Source organism: Delphinapterus leucas, chromosome 14, assembly GCF_059928025.1.
Source record: "Delphinapterus leucas isolate spDelLeu-1000000601 "Yukka" chromosome 14, BTC_Dleu_Yukka2, whole genome shotgun sequence".
Classification (NCBI taxonomy): domain Eukaryota; kingdom Metazoa; phylum Chordata; class Mammalia; order Artiodactyla; family Monodontidae; genus Delphinapterus; species Delphinapterus leucas.
Window position 1 is genome coordinate 5,912,064 of NC_143142.1, and position 19,566 is coordinate 5,931,629.

General features: G+C 59.1%; 1 protein-coding gene across 33 annotated transcripts in view; it reads left to right on the forward strand.

Annotated features, from left to right (window-relative positions):
• Nucleotides 1-19,566, forward strand: part of NCOR2 (nuclear receptor corepressor 2) — a 224,483-nt gene that overhangs the window by 170,952 nt on the left and 33,965 nt on the right. For 26 of the 33 annotated variants that reach the window (XM_089894358.1, XM_089894378.1, XM_089894383.1 and 23 more), the window contains 5 exons: nucleotides 3,190-3,337; nucleotides 8,316-8,366; nucleotides 9,492-10,119; nucleotides 17,493-17,613; nucleotides 18,471-18,627. In XM_089894358.1, the coding sequence (XP_089750484.1) occupies nucleotides 3,190-3,337; nucleotides 8,316-8,366; nucleotides 9,492-10,119; nucleotides 17,493-17,613; nucleotides 18,471-18,627 (1,105 nt within the window). The remainder of the gene's footprint in view (nucleotides 1-3,189; nucleotides 3,338-8,315; nucleotides 8,367-9,491; nucleotides 10,120-17,492; nucleotides 17,614-18,470; nucleotides 18,628-19,566) is intronic. The other 7 variants (XM_089894373.1, XM_089894382.1, XM_089894384.1 and 4 more) reach the window with 2 other exon arrangements.

Here is a 19,566-nt window from a genome sequence, read left to right on the forward strand (position 1 = left end):
GTGTCCTGGGAATACAGCTGAGAACAGACAAAGATGCCTGCCCTTGAGTTAATTCTAGTTCTAGAGACAAATTAACTCACAGATAATTTCAGATTGTGGTCTGAAGATAGATGAGGGATAGTAGTAGAAAGTGATTGATGGGGAACGAGATTAGCTGATTTTGACAGGGTAATCAGGGAAGACCTCCCTGAGGAGGTGATGTATGAGCAAAGCCCTGATGGAGGTGGGTACGTGAGTCATGTGGGTGTCTGGGAGAAGGCTGTCCAGCCAGAGAAGTGACGAGTGCAAAGGCCCTGTGGCCAGGGCATTGTAAGCCCATTTGCACAAGAAGGGCAGTGTGTCTCTAACAGACCAAGGAGGGTGAGCGAGTTAGAGAGCTGGGCGGGGTTCAGATCTAGATCGCACTGGACTGTATGGAGTGGGGAAGACTTGGGTTTTATATCAAGAGGTTCCGGGAGCGTCTGGAGAGTTCGAGGTAGGGAGTGGCATGCTCTGATTCACAGAGTAGACGTGCAGATCCAGTAAATTAATAAGTAAAGAATGCTTGGCCCGTAGTAGGTGCTTAACAGACATCAGCTGTAACTACCAATACTACTATCGCCAGCATCTCCTGTTCCATACACATGCCCCAATCTTGAGGTTCGGGGCCACGTGTGGAAGGGTTTGGTGTGATTCCTGGGACACTAAGTCCCAGCCTCTGAAACCCAGAGCCGGGGGGACTCTGGTGTTGACATCATACTCACCCCACTTGGCCTGAGGTGGCCTGGCTGCTGGCTCAGAGAGACCTCAGGTTCCCAGCAGGACGTGCATCCCAGCCAGGCCCATAGGAGCCCCCGTTCCCTGCGAGGCTCCGAGCATCCCCCCACCCCCCGGGCAGCCGGTCGCCTGCCTCACCCAGCTCCAGCACTCAAGTGAGTCCCTGTCTGCTAAAAATAGATGGGGGAAGAAGGGGGATCCCTCAGCTGCACCCACAAACCCACAGGCCACACAACTTTCTCATGCCCCTGCGAGCTCCAGCCGGGGGCCCTCCGGGAGAAGCTCGGGGTTTGGGACCGGGGTGCGCCAGCCCCCAGAGGCAGGCGGATGGTGGAGCTGGGCGTTCCCACAGTGGTCCCGTGGACATTCGGCAGGGTGGGGCTGTGGTCCTGGCCGAGTGCTGGTGACGGAAACCGTGACTAACGGGCAAACAGACATTTCCCTCTTCCTCCCCGAATTCTGAGCAGCTGCACCCCGAGGTCCCCCGTTTGCTCAGGAAGAAGGCAGGACAGGAAGTGATCCCACCCCCCAGGCAGGGGCTGGGGCTTGGGGACCCCTGAGGCTTGCGCCCAGCCCTGCGTGGTGAGGGGGCCAGGCTGGGCAGGGCCGGCTGGCGCCTGGAGGTGATGGCGCATCTGCCCGAGGGCGGGCTGTGCTGTGTACGGTGATGGTGGCTTTCTCCTGGGGGCCGGGGAATTGGCGGAGGGGAGGTGCGTTAGTTTCCTATTTCCTGTAACAAGGCACCACAGACTGGCACAGGAACATATCCTCTTGCAATCCTGGAGGCTAAGAGTCTGAAATCAAGGTGTCGGCAGGGCTACGCTCCTTCCGAAGGCTCCAGGGGAGGCTCCTGCCCTGCGCTCCCAGCTTCTGGGGGTGGCCTGCAATCCTTGACGTTCCTTGGCTTGGGGATGCATCCCTCCCCTGGGTGCCTCTGTGTCCAAATTTCCCTCTTCTTCTAGGGACACCAGTCATTTTGGATTTAGGGTCCACCCTAATCTAATATGAACTCATCCTAATTACATCTGCAAAGAGCTCATTTCTAAGAAAGGTCACATCCTGAGGTTCGGGTGGACGTGAACTCTGGGAGGAACCGAGTCAGCCCAGTGTGAGGGGCTTCGCTGGGAGCTGCTGGCATGTCTGGGAGTGTTTAGGTTCCATCTCCTTCCTCAGGGACCCCAAAGGGCTCAGGCTGCGACCCCTCCCGTCACACCAGCTGTACTGGGGCGGGTCTCCTCTTAGGGACCAGTCCACTCCCCTGGGAGCCCCTGGTCACCTCGGACCCCCCGCACACTCTGCCTCCACATATACCCCGACTCTGCCGACCGTGTGTTCAAGCCCTGGACGCAGCCCATTCAGTCACTCAGTAAGTCAATCAGCACTTTCTGGCTGGCTCAGCATGGGGCTAAAGAGACACCCTTCTGGAACCCCCAGCCCAGTGCGGTGCAAAGACGGGAGCTGTCAAGGAGGAGTGATGATGAGCTGGGGGTGGGTGCCTGGGCCCATGCGTGGGGAGCAGGGCTTCTGGGGACTGGGGGAGGCGTGGAGGGAAGTGAAGGGCTGCTCAGCGAAGGCCTTCTTTCTGTTCCTTGAACCACCCAGCTGGTTCCACCTCTGGGCCTCTGTACTTGCAGTTCCTTCCACCTGGACCACTCATCCAGAGCCTTGCCTGGCCAGCTTCTTCTCACGACTCAGACCTCAGCTCAGATGTCACCTCCTCCGAGAAGCCTTTTCCTTGCCCCGCCCTTGCATTCTCACTCCACCCTGTCTGTCCCTCTCAGCAGCCATGCCCCCACCTCTGAGTCGTCTTTTTAATTGATGTGTTGATTGCTCATCTCCCCGACTAGGTGGCCTGTGGGGCAGGGACCCCGTCTCCTCATTCGTCGTGTATTCTCAGCCCCTGGGGCAGTACCTGGCACACAAGAGGTGCCCTGTAAAGACTGGTGGGGTGAAATGACATGCTGCCCAAGCTAGCCTGTCCCCCGGGGCTCAGCTGGGGACAGATGAGGCTGCAAGGAAAAGCTTCATTCATTCATTCTCTCCAGTGTACTGACCGTGCCTGGCAGTGTGTCCTCCAGAGGGTGTGGTCACTGCTCTGGCTAGGACAGCTGGCAGGGCTGGAGCGATCATGGGGGGCTTCCAGGCAGAGGCAGTCCTTCCTCATCTGTTCTGGAAGGATGTCTGGGCAGCCTATAGGCCAGGTTGCGCCCCAGGTGTATCTGGGGCATGATGGAAGAATGAAGCTCTGGGTAAAAATAACCACTGGCATGTATGGCCGTGCAGTGGGGCACGAGGGGGGAAGGGCACCCTCAGGACCACGTGGAGGGATCACTGTCCCTTGCAGCTGTGGCAGGCCTCCGGCACCAGGAGTCCCCGGGCTGACAGCCCAGGCCCTTGCCCTGGCCCTGACCAACTGCTACCCCTGTGCCCTAGGAGAAGGAGAGGAACGCGCGGAGGAAGAAGAAGAAAGCACCAGCTGCTGCCAGTGAGGAGGTGGCCTTCCCGCCCGTGGTGGAGGATGAGGAGATGGAGGCGTCAGGCGTGAGCGGGAACGAGGAGGAGATGGCGGAGGAGGCAGAAGGTGAGGGTGGGTGGTGGGAGCTGACCTCTCCCAGAAATGCCTGGGTGCTACCGAGAAGGAGCCTGGACTGCCCCAAGAGGAGAGCATGATGGTGGTGATGATGGTGATGGTGATGGTGGTGATGGTGGTGATGGTGGTGATGGTGGTGATGGTGATGGTGGTGGTGATGGTGGTGATGGTGGTGATGGTGGTGGTGATGGTGATGATGGTGATGGTGGTGATGGTGGTGGTGATGGTGATGATGGTGATGGTGGTGGTGATGATGGTGATGGTGGTGATGGTGGTGGTGGTGATGGTGGTGATGATGGTGATGGTGGTGATGATGGTGATGGTGGTGATGGTGGTGGTGGTGATGGTGATGGTGGTGATGGTGATGATGGTGAGGTGATGGTGATGGTGGTGATGGTGGTGGTGATGGTGATGATGGTGATGGTGATGGTGGTGATGGTGATGATGGTGGTGATGGTGGTGATGGTGGTGGTGGTGATGGTGATGGTGATGATGGTGATGGTGGTGATGGTGGTGGTGATGGTGATGGTGGTGATGGTGATGGTGATGGTGGTGATGGTGGTGGTGATGGTGATGATGGTGATGGTGATGGTGGTGATGGTGGTGATGGTGGTGGTGATGGTGATGATGGTGATGGTGGTGATGGTGGTGGTGATGGTGGTGATGGTGGTGATGGTGGTGATGATGGTGATGGTGGTGGTGATGATGGTGATGGTGATGATGGTGATGGTGGTGATGGTGGTGGTGATGCTGATGGTGGTGATGATGATGGTGATGGTGATGATGGTGATGATGGTGATGATGGTGATGATGGTGATGGTGATGGTGGTGATGGTGGTGATGGTGGTGATGATGGTGATGATGGTGATGATGGTGATGATGGTGATGATGGTGATGGTGATGGTGATGGTGATGGTGGTGGTGATGGTGGTGATGATGGTGATGGTGATGGTGGTGATGATGGTGATGGTGATGATGGTGATGGTGGTGATGGTGATGATGGTGATGATGGTGATGGTGGTGATGATGATGGTGATGGTGATGATGGTGATGGTGATGATGGTGGTGATGGTGGTGATGGTGGTGGTGATGGTGATGATGGTGATGGTGATGATGGTGATGGTGATGGTGGTGATGGTGGTGGTGATGGTGGTGATGGCGGTGGTGATGGTGGTGATGATGGTGGTGATGGTGATGATGGTGATGGTGGTGATGATGGTGATGGTGATGATGGTGATGATGGTGATGTGGTGATGATGGTGATGATGGTGATGGTGGTGATGATGATGGTGATGATGGTGATGGTGATGGTGATGATGGTGGTGATGGTGGTGATGGTGGTGGTGATGGTGATGATGGTGATGGTGATGATGGTGATGGTGATGGTGGTGATGGTGGTGGTGATGGTGGTGATGGTGGTGGTGATGGTGGTGATGATGGTGGTGATGGTGATGATGGTGATGGTGGTGATGGTGGTGATGGTGATGATGGTGATGATGGTGATGGTGGTGATGATGGTGATGATGGTGATGGTGGTGGTGATGATGGTGATGATGGTGATGAGTGGTGATGGTGGTGATGGTGGTGATGGTGATGGTGGTGATGGTGATGATGGTGATGGTGGTGATGATGGTGGTGATGGTGATGATGGTGATGATGGTGATGGTGGTGATGGTGATGGTGGTGATGGTGGTGATGGTGGTGGTGATGGTGATGATGGTGATGGTGATGGTGATGATGGTGGTGATGGTGATGGTGGTGATGGTGATGGTGATGGTGGTGATGGTGGTGGTGATGGTGATGATGGTGAAAATGACAGTGATAATGATGGTGACAGTGGCAACAATAATAATGGTAATCGGCATCTCTGCGCCCACAGGACACTTGTCCATTCAATCCTCCTGACCCCTGTGAGTTCAGTCTTGTGCTTGGTGACTTACACGTCCAGGTCACATCCAGCTCTGGTGACGCCTATTACCTTGCCCAGCACCTCTGGTGTCACATTTTAGAAAAAGAAAGTTTATTTTTGAAAATAGTTTTTTCTTAATTTTTTTAACCACACTGTGCGGCATGCGGGATCTTAGTTCCCCGACCAGGAATCGAACCCGCGCCCACTGCGGTGGAAGTGCGGAGTCTTAACCACTGGACGGCCGGGGAAGTCCCTGAAAATAGTTTTTTGACCTGAAATATTATTTTACAAGTTGACTAATATAAGTACAACCAATACCGTTGGTCGATAAGTATTCAAAAGTTATATAATTATGCTTCATTTTACTCCCGAGTGTCTCGATTTGGATGATAAACTGCATAGCCCCCGCTTTTTATCAGCGGGCACTGAGGCTCAGGGCAGTTACTCCAGGCACCCCAGGTATCACACAGATGCATCGTCTACCCTGATCTTAGATGAATTCTCCCACCAGGTGAGGGCTGCTAAAGAGAGAGCGAGAATCAGTCATTTAAATTGCACCAGCAGTTTGGCCCACTTCTCAAAAGGAGAATTTCTGACTGCACGAGATGGTCGCCTAACTTCAGAGCCTGGCCCCGATGTAACCTGCGGCTCCGCTGTGTAATCCGTGTTTGTAGACTCGGGAGTTACACCAGGCTGCCCGACACCAGGCTTGCACCCCTGGTCACTGATCAGTCTGCCTTTGGCCCCCGCCCCTTTCTCCCTTTTCCTTGGTCTACACCAGCCCTCAAGGCATGACACCCCTGAAGACCCCAACCCCTGCGTAGCTGAATGTCTCTGCCTCTCCTTCCGCCATCTCCCTGGCCAGAGCTCCCCAGTGGGGCCTCAAGTTCTTGGTGAGGGGAACCTTTTCTCCTCCTGTCCGTGCCAGGGTTCCTTCCTGTCCCTCCTATCTGCCTGTCTCTGCATTTAAACTCCCAAACTTCTGCCAACATGTGAGGAAAGTGTGAATCACTCCCTGGCTCCGTGAACAAGACATGCAAATAAACTCAGGCTATACCAGCCCGCAGTGTATTCACCAGCCTGAATCCTACTTCCTGGTTGAAAATGGAGAATCAAGCCATTTGGTTATTACTGTCTTACACTGGGGATGGACCTGGGGGGGTGAGTCTGGCCTCCTTGCCAGCCTTGGGTCTTTCTAGCCCGAGTTGACCAGAGGCCTGACCAGTGTCTGATGGGAGGCTCCAGATCCCTCTGCTCTGTGCATTCTGGGTCTTGGGTCTGTAGCCAGGAAAAGGGAGCCTAGGGAGCAGAAACCCAATCCCCTCATTAAATATCCATCCGGGCAGGATGCAGGCTTGGTGGGAAAGTTAGAGGAAGCAAGTCTTCGGCTCAGCATTAAAAGCAGAACAGGCGCTGCCCAGTAAGAGAACTGTGCGGTGGTGAGCTCCCTGTCACTTGTAGGGTTCACACAACCTATCAAGGATGGGGAGAGAGGCATTCTCTGCTGGGTAGTGGGGGCGGGGGTGCTGGTCTGGCTGAATCCAAGGCTTCTGTGACCACCTGATGGCTCTGTGCACATCAAGGAGGCAGTTTAGAAGATCCTGTCCAAAAGCACAGGCTGATGTTCCCATCTTACAGATGAGGAAACCAAGGCCCAGGGAGAGGAGAATCACTCACATGGGGTGTCACGTAGCTGGTGGACTTGAAATCTGCCAGTCCAGCCGGCATTCGCTGCGTAACTCTGTCCCTGTGACCAGGATAGGGGAAGTGAGGTAGGTTCTGGGTTAGGGCCTGAGGTCACCACGATGGAACCTTCTGGAATACCCCGCCAGCCCCAACTGCACTGCAGACCCCTCCCTGCACGGGGCAGGCAGCAAGTGCCTTGTCGTATCCAGGGTGGAGGTGAATCCAGGGGAGGGAGGAGTGATCCATTTGGCCCCGTAGTGTCTCTAGTAAAGATCGTGGTCATAAGAACAACAGCCTTGAGTTATTCCCTTTAATTGTCACAACAGCCCAGTGGGTGCTGTCATCACCCCATTATACAGATGAGATCACTGAGGCACAGAGAGGTTACCCAAGGTAACCAGTTGGCCTGTTTGGGGACCAGGATTCAAACTTGTCTGGAGTGCTGATTCTCAGGCCCCACCTGGACCTACTGAGTGAGAAACGTTTTGGGCGTGGGCCCAGCCATGTGAGTCTTCATGGCCCTCAGGCTCTCTCGGGTCTGAGAACCCCTGACGGAGACAGACAAGCCTCTGGGTAAGGGAGAGAGCCAGGCGTGAACCGCCCTCTTTGTAGATGAACACACGGACTCTGGGGCGAAACCACTTATCCAGGGGACCTCAGTGCTGGCCCCCTCCATCCTGTGGTCTGATGACGTGAAAGGAGGGACTGACATTGCCGGAGTCAGAAGGCAGGGGCAGGAACCGGTGGTTAGGGACACAGGATGTTGGGGTCAACCCCCTCCTGCCTCCACGCAGTGTGGCCTGGGGCAAGTGACTCAACCTCTCTGTTTTCTCATCTGAAAAGGAGAATGGTGATCACCTCCAACTTAGAGGTTATTGAGGGTGAGGTGAGTCGTGTGTGTGAAGAGCTTTGCCCGGAGCCCAGCACCCACCGAGCGAGCCCTGTGTTGCTCTTGTTGGGATTATTATTTCTGGAAGGGATGGCCTTTGCTCTGGGCCTTAAAGTGGGAGAGGCCGGGGGTCTGGAGGTAGTGAAAGCTGAGGGAAGCGTTTGTGCAGGGCACCAGCAACCCCTGCTGACCCGGCTCTGCGTCTGAGGGGTGAGATGGGGCCGGGCAGCCCCAAGGGCCTCTCCCTCAGCCCTGCCCACCTCTGAGGCCAGCACCTCCCACCCCAGGACCCTGGAGCCAGTGACTTGTCCAAGGGTACCCAGGAGTGTTCAGGGGTGAGGGCTCTTGGGACAGGGCTGTAGGTCCTCCTGCTGCCTGCTGGGCCCTGGGCCCCTTTCCCAGCCCTGCCTGGCCACCCAACCTCCTCCCACCCCACCTGCTGCTCATGTCACCTCGCTTCTAACCCTTCTCTCACTTCCTTCCAGCCTTACACGCCTCTGGGAACGAGGTACCCAGAGGGGAATGCAGTGGCCCAGGTACGAATGTGGCCAGCTGGCCGTCGGGGGTGGGGGTAGGGCCTGACCAGGGCGGGGGGCATCCCAAGGGGGCCTTTGCTCTATGAGGGGCCCCAACTCTGTGAGCACGCCTCTGCCTGTGAGCACCACCATTTGTGCTGCCGCCACCTCTGTGCCCCCCCCTCCGCGCAGTGTCTGTTCCCCATGCGGTTCCCAGGCTCAGTCGTGCAGACTACTGTGCTGGCTTGACTGCTTGGTTGAGTTTTCATTCGTGTGTTCACCTGCGACGCTTACCCAGTTTGATTTCCCCAACAGGAAGTGTGGAGGAGGGGGGTTTTGGATGTGCCCATTTTGTAGAAAATGGGGAAAATTGAAACCCAGGAAGTGACAGGAGCGGTTGTTAAGCCCAAAGAGCCAGGCCTGCCTGGAGCTGAGGTCCCCTCTCCCCTCATCTGTACACACGTTCAGTCATTCGATCGATACGTATTGTGCACCTGCTGTGTACCAGCCCTGTGGGAAATGGCTGGGGGATGCAGTCGGTCTGGACCCTTTCCCCGTGGGCTCCTTCGAGTTCACTGGCCCCATTTTATGTCATCGTGTATGATGACAGCAGTGGTGATACAACAGCAGACAGTTACCAGGTGTCACCCTGTGCTATCACAACCCCTGCGGGGTGGGAACTGTTCTCCCCACCCTACAGATGGGGAAAGCAAGGCTGGGAGGCCACCGGAGTTTACCACGGCCAGGCCACCAGCCGGGGCAGAGCCAGGGTTTGCAGCCCAGATGAGAAAAAGGAGACCCCAAAACAAAGGCCTGCAACCCTGGCCGCCCCCAGCCTGACTCTGTGCGGTGCGGGCCGCCCACCTGGGGGGTTGGAAGTTAACAGGTTGCTGGGCTCCTGGGTCAGCAGGTGGAGAGGGCGGCCAGAGGAGGACAGGGCACTGGGAGGGGCCGGCGGGGGCGCTGCCCAGGAGTGTGGGAGCCTTAGGGCTGCGTGGTGCCAAGCGATGGGGTCGCAGCGCCCTGAGCTCCTGCCTGGAGCCAGGGCGTGCAGTCGGGGCTGTCGGGGGGCCGTGGCGAGGGCCAGGCCTGCCTCCACCCTGAGCCCCCGGCACCGCTCACTCCATCTTCACTGTCCCCGCACAGCCACCGTCAACAACAGCTCTGACACCGAGAGCATCCCGTCACCCCGCACCGAGGCCGCCAAGGACACCGCGCAGAGCGGGCCCAAGCCCCCGCCCACCCCGGGCACCGATGCGCCACCTCCTGAGCCCCCCAGCCCGCCTCCTGAGGATGCCCCAGCCCCCAGCGAGCCCGCCCCGGCCCCCGAAGCCGCCTGCCCACCCATGACCCCGCCGGCGCCCGCCTCGCCTGCCGCGGCCCCTGCTGTGGTCCCCAAGGAGGAGAAGGAGGAAGAGGCCGCAGCCGCCCCCTCGGCTGAAGAGGGAGAGGAGCAGAAGCCCCCTGCGGCCCAAGAGTTGGCAGCCGACGTGGGCAAGACAGAGGAGCCCGGCGAGGTGCCCCCCTCGGAGCCCATCAAGAGCGAGCGCGAGGAGGAGGCCGCCGAGGAGGGGCCCGACAAGGTCAAGGGGGGCGTGGAGGCCACAGCCGAGGCCACACCCGAGGGGGCGCCCAAGGTGGAGAAGAAGGAAGGCGGCGGCCCTGGGGGCAAAGGCCCCGCGGCCAAGGGCTCGGGCGCCCCCCAGGACAGCGACTCCAGCGCCACCTGCAGTGCCGACGAGGTCGACGAGCCCGAGGGCGGCGACAAGAACAGGTGAGTGGGCTGGCCGGCTGGCGGCTTCGTCGTCTCCCTCCGTAAACACTTACTGATCGCCACCTGTATACCGAGACGGCAGCGCACGAGGCCATTTCCACGCCTGCCCTCGGAGGGAGGGGAGGCCACCACTGAGTGGTCCAGACGCAGGAGCTCCGTGGTGGGAGAGGGCAGCGTCGGGGGCTTGGTCCCCCTCAGCGGTGGCCTCTGAGCTGAGCCCGGACGGGGAAGGAGGAGCCACAGGGAGGGCCAGGGGACGGTGTGCTGGGCAGCGTGGATTAGCGTCCAGAGCCGCCACAGAGGACCGCCCCCAAGTCAGAGCGTCGGCAGGGCCATGCCTCGTGAAGGCTCCTTCCTGCCTCAGTGGTGCCGGCGGTCCTTGGCTCGTGGTCCCGTGACATTCTCCCTGTGTGTCTGTGTGCCCTAATTTCCCTTTTGCTCTAAGGACACCAGTCCACTGGATGAGGGTCCACCCTAAGGACCTCATCTTAACTTGGTCACATCTGCAAAGAGCCTGTTTCCAAAGAAGTTCACGTTCACAGGTACTTGGCTGTTTGGACTTGAACATATTTTGGGGGACGCAATTCTCCCCTCAACACAGTGGGAACAGCAAGTGCAAAAGCCCCGGGGTGGGACTGAGCCTGCGTGATCCAGGCCCTGAGTGGTGGAGCGGGGCGGGGGGTGGGGGGGCAGCTTGGAAAGAGGCAGGGTCAGCAGACCAGCCCACCTCGTGCAACCCTTCTGGCTGGGCGGGCGGCTGCATTTTGCCCTCAGGGAGAGAGCCTGAGAGAGTTGGGGTATGTCTGCCGCAGTGTGTTGGGAGGGGGCGGGGGGTTAATGGGGGCCACAGGGGCACAGGGATACATACGGGTTGGAAGGCGGCAGCAGCCGTGTCCCAGGGGCCGGTGAGGCTGGTGGCGGTGGACACGGGGGAAAGTGGCAGATCCCGGGATCCTTGCTGGTTCCTCTTCTGCCCGCGGAGGGTCCCCGAGACCCCCGACCAGAAGCAAAGCTCGTAGACCCCACTTAGGGCCGAACGTGGGCAGCGGAGGGCAGAGCTGCGGAGATCCGCTCCGGCTCACGTCTGGGCGGCTTGAAGAATTCAGCGAGGCAGGCCGGCCAGTTTTATTTTGACTGAAAACAGTGCAGTCTGTTTTCTCTCCTCTCACGTCTCTCGGAAAAGTTCTGGGCAGCACGAGAGGGAGGAAAATCTGACTTTCAAACCTGACCTGTTCCCCAGGAGCCGTTTCCTCTGCCCCACAATTCACCTCGGGGCGTGCGAAAACGGCAACTTCTAGAACGTTTCGTATGAAACTAGGACTTACTTGGTCAGAGCTCTCTGGGTCCCCACGTGGTCCACAAAAGCCGGTGAGCCACGTCATCCTCTGCCTCCTGCGTCCGGGGGTCCCTGGCGGGACCCTCACCCCGCTTGCGTGGCCCTTTGATAAGCAAAGGCCTGGACAACAGGTTTCTGAGGGCGCAGAGGCCCTGAGCTTCCTGCCCAGAGGGCGCAGCTTGGGAAACAGTGCTCGTGGCGGCTCGGTCTGCCCGGGAGGGCCCTGGACCAGGGTCTGGCCACTCGGCTCACTCTTTGTGCCTGGGTAATGGGGTCAGGGCGGGCGGCTCCCCACCCCGCTCCTGCTGGCCGCGGGGACAGAGTCATGGAGACACATGTTTCTGCTCTTAGTGGGAAGAGTGCTGAGCTCATGGGACAGCCACGCTGATCAGCGGCCTCCCGGAGTCTGTGTTTTGGGTGCACATGGCCTGACGGGCTGGACGGCTCGGCGGCTTGGCCTGGGTCCCGACAGCCCGCCCGCACCTCTCGGGCCAGGCCTGAAGCCCCGCAGCCTACTTTCAGCTGCCCCCCACCCCAGCCCCACCCAGGGACGTGTCCTTCCCTCCCCGAGCTGGGTCTGGCTTCCATCCGCTCTTCCTGCCTGAGCGGCCAGCATTCGATCCCTCGGGAGCAGGGGCCCTGGGCTGGGAGTCAGGACACCTGGTTTGTCATGCCCTCTGTGACCGAGGCCATTCCCCCGGCCCCAGGGTGAGGCTGGACTCAGGCCAGCCTCTTGACCTCTTCCCTCCCGGGCCACAGCCACACAGGGCCGGGCAGGCGCCAGAGGACGCAGGCGAGATGCGTCAGAGCGCGCCCTGGCAGCCAGCGCCTCCCGGGAGGGCCGGCGGGATGGGTGGGCCCCCAGGCGACCCCCGGTCCTGGCCTCCTGCCCACAGCCCTCTCTCCCGCCTGGCAGTCCTGGCGCAGTGAACTGGGCGTCCCTGGACAGACACAAGATGCATCTCGTCCTGGCCCGTGCCCGGACGACTTGGGGAAGGAAGATCATATCCTGCTTTTACTCTCCCTCACTGTCTGCCAGGCAGCTCCACCTGGGAGTCTTCTCGGCCCACAGCCAGAGATACTGGCTTTGATTGCAGAGCCTTGAGCTTGGCTGGCCTCGCCTGTTCCACTTCCCAGAGAAGGTGCCTGGGCACTTTCCAGCAGGGCTGGGCCTTCTGAAAGTCCCTTCTCTGGACCTCAGCATTTTCACGTATAAGATGGGTGTGGGTATCCTGGCTTATGGGCTTCTTGTCAGGATAATGGAGTTACGAGCCAGCCTGGCACTTTGGAGCTGCCCTCCTTTGGAGCTGCTTCAGGCTCCCCGCAAAGGTCACTCCAGGAGGAGGCTGGAATGCGGCTTCTTCTGCTGAGCCCCTGGAACTTGGAAAGAATGTAACAGCAATTTCTCCTCTATTTCTTTATTCCATAAATGATTAACTGGGCACCAGTGTGTGCCATTCTGGGCTCAAGGGGTGCTGGGAACAGGACAGATGAGGTCCTGGCTCCAGGGAGCTTACATTTTAGTGACAGCGACTAGTACGGAACTGGAACAGTAATGGAATAAAGGGAATGCTCGTGTGATAAGTGGATGATGGAGAGATTGGGGGTGGGGGCAGCGGGAGGGGCAGTCAGGGAGGCCTGTCTGAGGAGGTGACATTGAAGGATGATCAGAACACGTAGTGTGAGACATGGAGGGAAAGCCAGCAGTGGGAACAGCCAGTTCAAAGGTCCTGTGGCCACATGAGCTTATGTTCAGTAGACAGCAAAGAGGCCTGTGGCTGAGTGTGGAGCAAGTGAAGGGAAGAGGGGAAGGCAGGAGAGGAGGCCACAGAGGTGGGCAGGGACCTGGCCCGACCTGGCTCCACAGGGCCCCCGGGGTCGAGGTAAGGAGTGCACTTTTATCCTGGGAGCACAGGGGAGTAACATGACTTCGTCTGTGTGGACACCTATCCCAGCCCAGCGATAATGAGAAGCTGGGGAAAGGGGGCTCAGCAGAGAGGGGGCTACTGCTGCAGGACCCAGAGTCCCCTGTGGCCCCTCCCCCTCCCCCAGCCCTGGTCTTCCAGGGTGGGAAGAAAAACCACAGGAATGGGAAGGTGCCCAAGCCGCTCAGCGCCAGGCGCCGTTCTCGGGGCTTCCCGTGTTCCACCCACAGGACAGTCCTCGGAGGGGGCCACTCTTCTCATACCCATTTTACGGATGAGGGGAACTGGGTGAGGCACAGCTGGTCAAGTCATACGGCCAAAGGTGGGATTTGAACTGGGAGCCAGAGCCCTGAATACAGGGTGGTGGGCGGGACCCTGGCTGCCCTCAGCCAAGTTGCTGGCTTCCCCCGCCTGTCCCGGGTCATGTGCACAGTGCCAGGCTCCGAGAGCCCCTACCCTGCCCAGGCCTCCAGGGAGGAAAATAAAAGCCCTGTCTTCCAAGAAAACAAAGGAAAGAGAACAGAGGGAGGGCGCTGCCACGAGGAGGGCCCCTGGAGGTGGTGCTCACCCACCGTGGATGTGGGATGAGGGGGGTTGGGGGCCACATGAGCACCAGGCATCTCCCCGCTCCCCGGTGGGGGGAGCTCAGGACCCTTGGGCTTGTTGAGGACCTGAATCCAGACCGTTGTCCTTGGATGCCGCCCTCTTTTCTTTTTTTTTTTTTTGCGGTACGCGGGCCTCTCACTGTCGTGGCCTCTCCCGTTGCGGAGCACAGGCTCCAGACGCGCAGGCTCAGCGGCCATGGCTCACGGGCCCAGCCGCTCCGCGGCACGTGGGATCTTCCCAGACTGGGGCACGAACCCGTGTCCCCTGCATCGGCAGGCGGACTCTCAACCACTGAGCCACCAGGGAAGCCCCGGATGCCGCCCTCTTTACCGTGAGCTGTCAGGCTGTCATCTCATCAACTGTGAAGTGCTGTGCCCATGGCCGCAGTCCCCACTGAGCTCCTGCCTTGCTGGGTGAGGGTTAGGGGGGACTCAGGAAATCCTGAGGGGTCTGGACCTCTGTGCTCGTACCCACCCCCCCCAGCTGGTGCCTGCTGAGAGCATTCGAGGGGCGACCCCTGCCCCCTCCAATCTGACTGCCCCCTGTCTGGACGAGAAGCCACCGGGAAACCGAGGCAGGACACAGGTCTGAGTAGGAGGTCCTAGCTCGCTGACAATCAGAGTGAGACACAGACACTTTGCTTATTTTATATGTATTATAAAAGCATATTTTGTGTCCCTATAAAATTATACTTCCAAAAATATAAAAGTTTATATTTTAACTTTAAAATCTGCATTTTAGAGTAATTTATACGGCAAATAATAATATAACGTTATTACTTTATTGTTTGTAGAAACAGTACAGTTACTATAACAAACCCTTGATTTCATGGCTGGCAAATAGTACGTTCTTTATGTTTTCCTTGTAACAGCTTTATTGAGACATAATTCACAAACCGTACAATTCAGCTATTGAAGTGTGCGGCCCAGGGGTTTTCAGTACATCCACAGAGCTATATAATCATCACCAGTGTTTAATTCCAGAACATTCTCACTGCCCCAAAAGAAACCCCAGGCCTCTAGCAGTCACTCCTCACCCCCGCCTCCAGCCCCCGGTCCGCTGATCTCTCTTCTCTGTCTGTGTCTATGGATTTGCCTCTTCTGGGAGTTTCCTATAAATGGAACCATGCCGTATGTGGCCTTTTGCAACTGGCTTCTTGCACTCAGCGTCATGTTTCTGAGGTTCATCCATGTTGTAGCCTGTGTCAGCACTTCATTCATTTATGGCTGAATAATATTCCGTTGTGAGTGTGTGTGTATATATATATATATATCTATCACATTTTGTTTATCCATTCATCTGTTTTTGGCCATTTGGGTTGTTTCCACCTTTTGGCTCTTGTGAATAGTGGCTGCTGTGATCTTGTGTGAACGAGTGTTTGTGTGGATATATGTTTTCATTCTCTCGAGTATATGCCCAGCAGTGGAATTGCCGGACCCTATGGTGACTCTGTTTCACCTTTTGAGGAACTGCCAGTGTTTTCCAAAGTGGCTGCAGTATATTCATTTTAAACTTCAGTCTACAAATGCAAGTTGGTTTAAACGGACATTGATAATTTGTTGCGACGGGCGTGTGGGGTGGTGTTTGGTGACAGTTGAAGCTGGAGGTGGGGAATGCAGGACAGGTGATAACATCAGTTCTCAGACCTGGTCAGGGTGCCTTGGCCCGAGGGTGGTGGGCAAAACGGGGCTGGGCCTGAGTCCAGGGGAGCAAGGACGGGCAGCCACAGCAGGAGAGGCTTCAGGTGGTCCTCGGAGCGCGAGCAGGATCTGGAGAGGTCGAGAGAGGTGAGGACGGCAGGGGGGGTGAGCCGGGTCGGGAGGACCGTGGAGACCAGCTGAGCACAGAGAAGTCAGGCCGACCTCTGCGCCCGGTGCCACCTGCATGCCATGGGCAGTGCCAGTGGGCGTCGCCGAGACTGACTCCGCTCAGCTGAGGATGTGGCCGATGCGGCCGGGGGTTAGCGCCCTCAGGACTGGCTTGTCACAGGTTGTGGTCCCGGTCACAGGCCATGTTCTCAGTGCAGAGAGCAGAGGGCACCTCAGCTGCACATCACCCGTCCGTCCTGCTCCATCTGCAGGAAGCAGCCGTGTCCTGCTCTCTGCTGGGCGTCCGGCAGCCAGCACTGGGTGGCGTGAGCTGCACCCTGGTGGTCATGGATGTTACCTGGAAGGCAGTGGCTGTGCTTACAGTCTGCATGTGGCATCAGCCAGGATGGTCACAGTGCACACCAAGGGCTGTACCAACAGGACCCTCTGGCTTTGGGGACCTGGCCTTCGTTGTGCCCTCTGGCTGAATCCAGCCCGCAGCCAATGCCTTTGTGTGTCCCGTTTGATCATCTAGCCGGCTCTGGCGCCCTGCAAGCAGACATTGGATTCTGGGTCTCCAGCCACGCACCCCAAGCACAGCACCAGGCCTGCTGTGTATTCAGCAAGTGCGGGTCACAGGAGGGAACAGAGAGCTGGGCCAGAGCCAGGCAGCCCCGGTGGGTGGGTGAGGGGTTCTGAGGCTGCAGCAGACCCAGCTCCTGGCCTAGAGACCCTCATGCCAGCTGGGGAGGCAGACGGGGATTGTGGCAGGACACTGTGGTCAGTGCTGGCGAGTTCTGGAAATCCCTGAAGACTTCCTGAAGGAGGTGACACCCGTGAGCAGCTCTGGAGCCACACCCCAGGGCAGGCTTTGCTCCGGTGTCCCAGACACTGCACCCCTACACTGGGGTGACCCTGTCGCTGGCATCCCACCGTGTTTCAGCCCCCCCACTCCGCCACCCCCCCGACACACACACCATGCACCCTGTGCAGGTGCGCTGCCCCATTCTGCATGTCAGCATCAGACAGACGTGACCTTGCTTTAGAGGACGAGGCACCTGCAGGCCCTGCTCAGCACCACAGCCCCACTTAGGGCTGCTGGGCGGGCCGTGTACATGCTGACCAGCCCCCCTCCGTGCAGAGCCTGTACCTCCCACTTTAGCGCCTCAGCAAACTGTGTGCAGGCGAGATTCCCAGTATCTCAGGTTGCATTTGGGCTGAGTGGGGGGCTCCCCGATTCTGGTCTCCAATAAGCAAGGTCCTCTCAGCGCCACGCCCCAGGCCCTAACCCCGGCACCTGAGCCTCTCCTATCTGGGTGATGGATATTCTCCCTGAACCTCCCAAGCTCCCCAAGCCTTAAGCTGGTTGATTCTTGGCCTTTCTGGCAGCTTCCAAAGGGCCGAGCGTGGTGTGGGCCCTGAGTGTGGGTTTCTCTGGGGCTTTCCTTGCCTTGGGCTGTCTCAGGAGTGTTTGATCCTGGCTGGGCCTCTGGGCCGGGGTGGGAGGGGTCTTGGCCCCTTGTGAGGCCTGCATGGACCAGAGGAAGGAGGGAGGGAGGAGACCCCACCGTGACCCCAGGCTCCTGGGCCCCGTGATCCTGGACCTTCGCCTCTCTCTGGCAGCCCCTCCGGCCCCGTCATCCAGGCTGGAGCCAGGAGGCCGGGAGCCCGTGGGCCTGACGCTGGTCTTTCCCGCAGGCTCCTGTCGCCACGGCCCAGCCTCCTCACTGCGACCAGCGACGCCAGGACCAACGCCTCGCCCCAGAAGCCGCTGGACCTGAAGCAGCTGAAGCAGCGGGCGGCCGCCATCCCCCCGATTGTGAGTCCTGGGCCCCTGCGACCTCCACCTCCTGTTGGGGGGACGGTAGACCTGGCCGGGCAGGTGGGGCCCCGGCACCTGCAGCCTGGCTCTGCCCACGTCTCCCGTTCCCTGGGGAAAGCCCCATGGAGACAGGCGCGGAGGCTGGGGGACTGGCGAGGTGTCCGCCCTGGCCTCTCTCCCCACCCCGCCCGCCGACGGTTCTCCAGGGGCGCCCAGATCTCGCATAAAGCTCCCCCAGCCCTCTGTCACAGCTCCTCGGAGCGGAGGGCGGCGCCCCACAGTTACCGAGAGGCCCTTCTCTGGGGGAAGGAGGGGAGCTGGAAGATTCTTCCCCAGGCCCAGCAGGAGGACCCTCAGAGGTGCCCCTTACTCGTGATGGCTCAGTCGTGGCCAAAGCCATCCCTCTCCGAGGAGGTGGGCCAGGCCTTCAAATGCATCTGGGGGCTCTGGTCTGGAAGGCTCTGAGCTGAGCAGGGCTTTCCGAGTGAGGGGCACGAGGTGCGCCAAGCCACGCTGCCCACTCCCCGAGGCCGGGTCCACTCCCATTGGTCAGTCCCGATCCCTCTGAGACCCGGAGCGATTTGGGGAAGGGGGAGGGGGCTGGTGGGGAGGGTAACGGGGGCTCCCCCATCCACGGCCGGGCAGCTGGGATGGGCGGGCACACCCCCTACACTCTGCGCAAAGCCCTACCCTCCTGGCCCTCAAGCCGCATGCCCTTGGGCACGTCGCTGCCTCCCCCTGGGCCTCAGTTTCCAGGCTGGTCCCACGCAGGGGGCCTGGAGGGCTTTCCCTGATCTCTGTGACCTGTGGACGGACGGGCTGTGAAGATGCTCACTCCTCCTGGCTTCCCTCAGCAGGTCACCAAAGCCCACGAGCCCCCCCGGGAGGACGCGGCGCCCCCTGTTCCTCCGCCACCACAGCACGTGCAGCCAGAGAGCGACAGCCCCCAGCAGCCCAGCAGCAGCCCTCGAGGCAAGAGCAGGAGCCCTGTGCCCCCTGCTGAGAAGGAGGGTAAGTGTGTGCCAGTGGCCCAGGGAGTACGGGGGAGAGGGGGCAGGTGGGTGGGCGTAAGGGGCCTCTGCATGTGCGGAGCAGCTCCTGCAGACTCCAAGGCCGCAGTGGCCCAACAGGCCAAGTAGATGAGCGAAACATGGTGGGGCGAGGCAGTGGGGGGGTGGGCACTGGGGCAGTTGGAGACTCCTGTTCTTTCTAAAGTGGGTGCATATTGGCCTCAGTCGAGAGTCACCATGTGGTAATACAGGCCTGGGGTTGTTCTTCCAGAGAAGCTAGAAATCCATCTTTTCATGTGAAATCTTCAAATTTCTCAACATTGGCAACTTCTCAAAATTTTCAAAAGCACTGTGCGTGTACGAAAACAACGTCTAGGGCTCAGTTTCTGGTTCCATGTGATTCAGTCCACACATGAGCTTCTAGAACCATGAGGCTCAGCTCCGGCTGGCAGCAACCCTGGGGCCTGGGCAGGAAGCACTGCCCCCCTCCAGCTTTCACCCTGACCTTATTCCAGGCCGAGGTCACTGGGTTCACTGGGGAGCCAGTGAGGTGATTCCCCAAGCAGCTGTGTTGCAGCAACTGTCCGGGGCGGGCTTTGTTGGCACCACGTGAAGCTCAAGGTCTGGAGGCAGGTGGGGCATGGTTTCTCGTTCTCTGGATCTTCTGTCTCTGCCCCGCCCCCCAACCGGACCCAAGAAGTCTCAAGCCTGTGCCCCAAAGGGACACCCATCCCAGACCAGCCTGGCACGTCTCAGGCACTGGGGGCTGACCCCCCAGAGGCTCCCCCGACGCTGGGCTAGCCCAGGCTCCTGCAGGCTGCTCTAGGGGTCTGAGGGCAGCAGGACCCCAGGCCATCCTCCCTGACCAGTGTGGGCAGCCAGGGCCACCTGCGTGCCCACCCCCGGCAGCCTCTGGCACAGCGTCCCGCCTTCTCTAGAA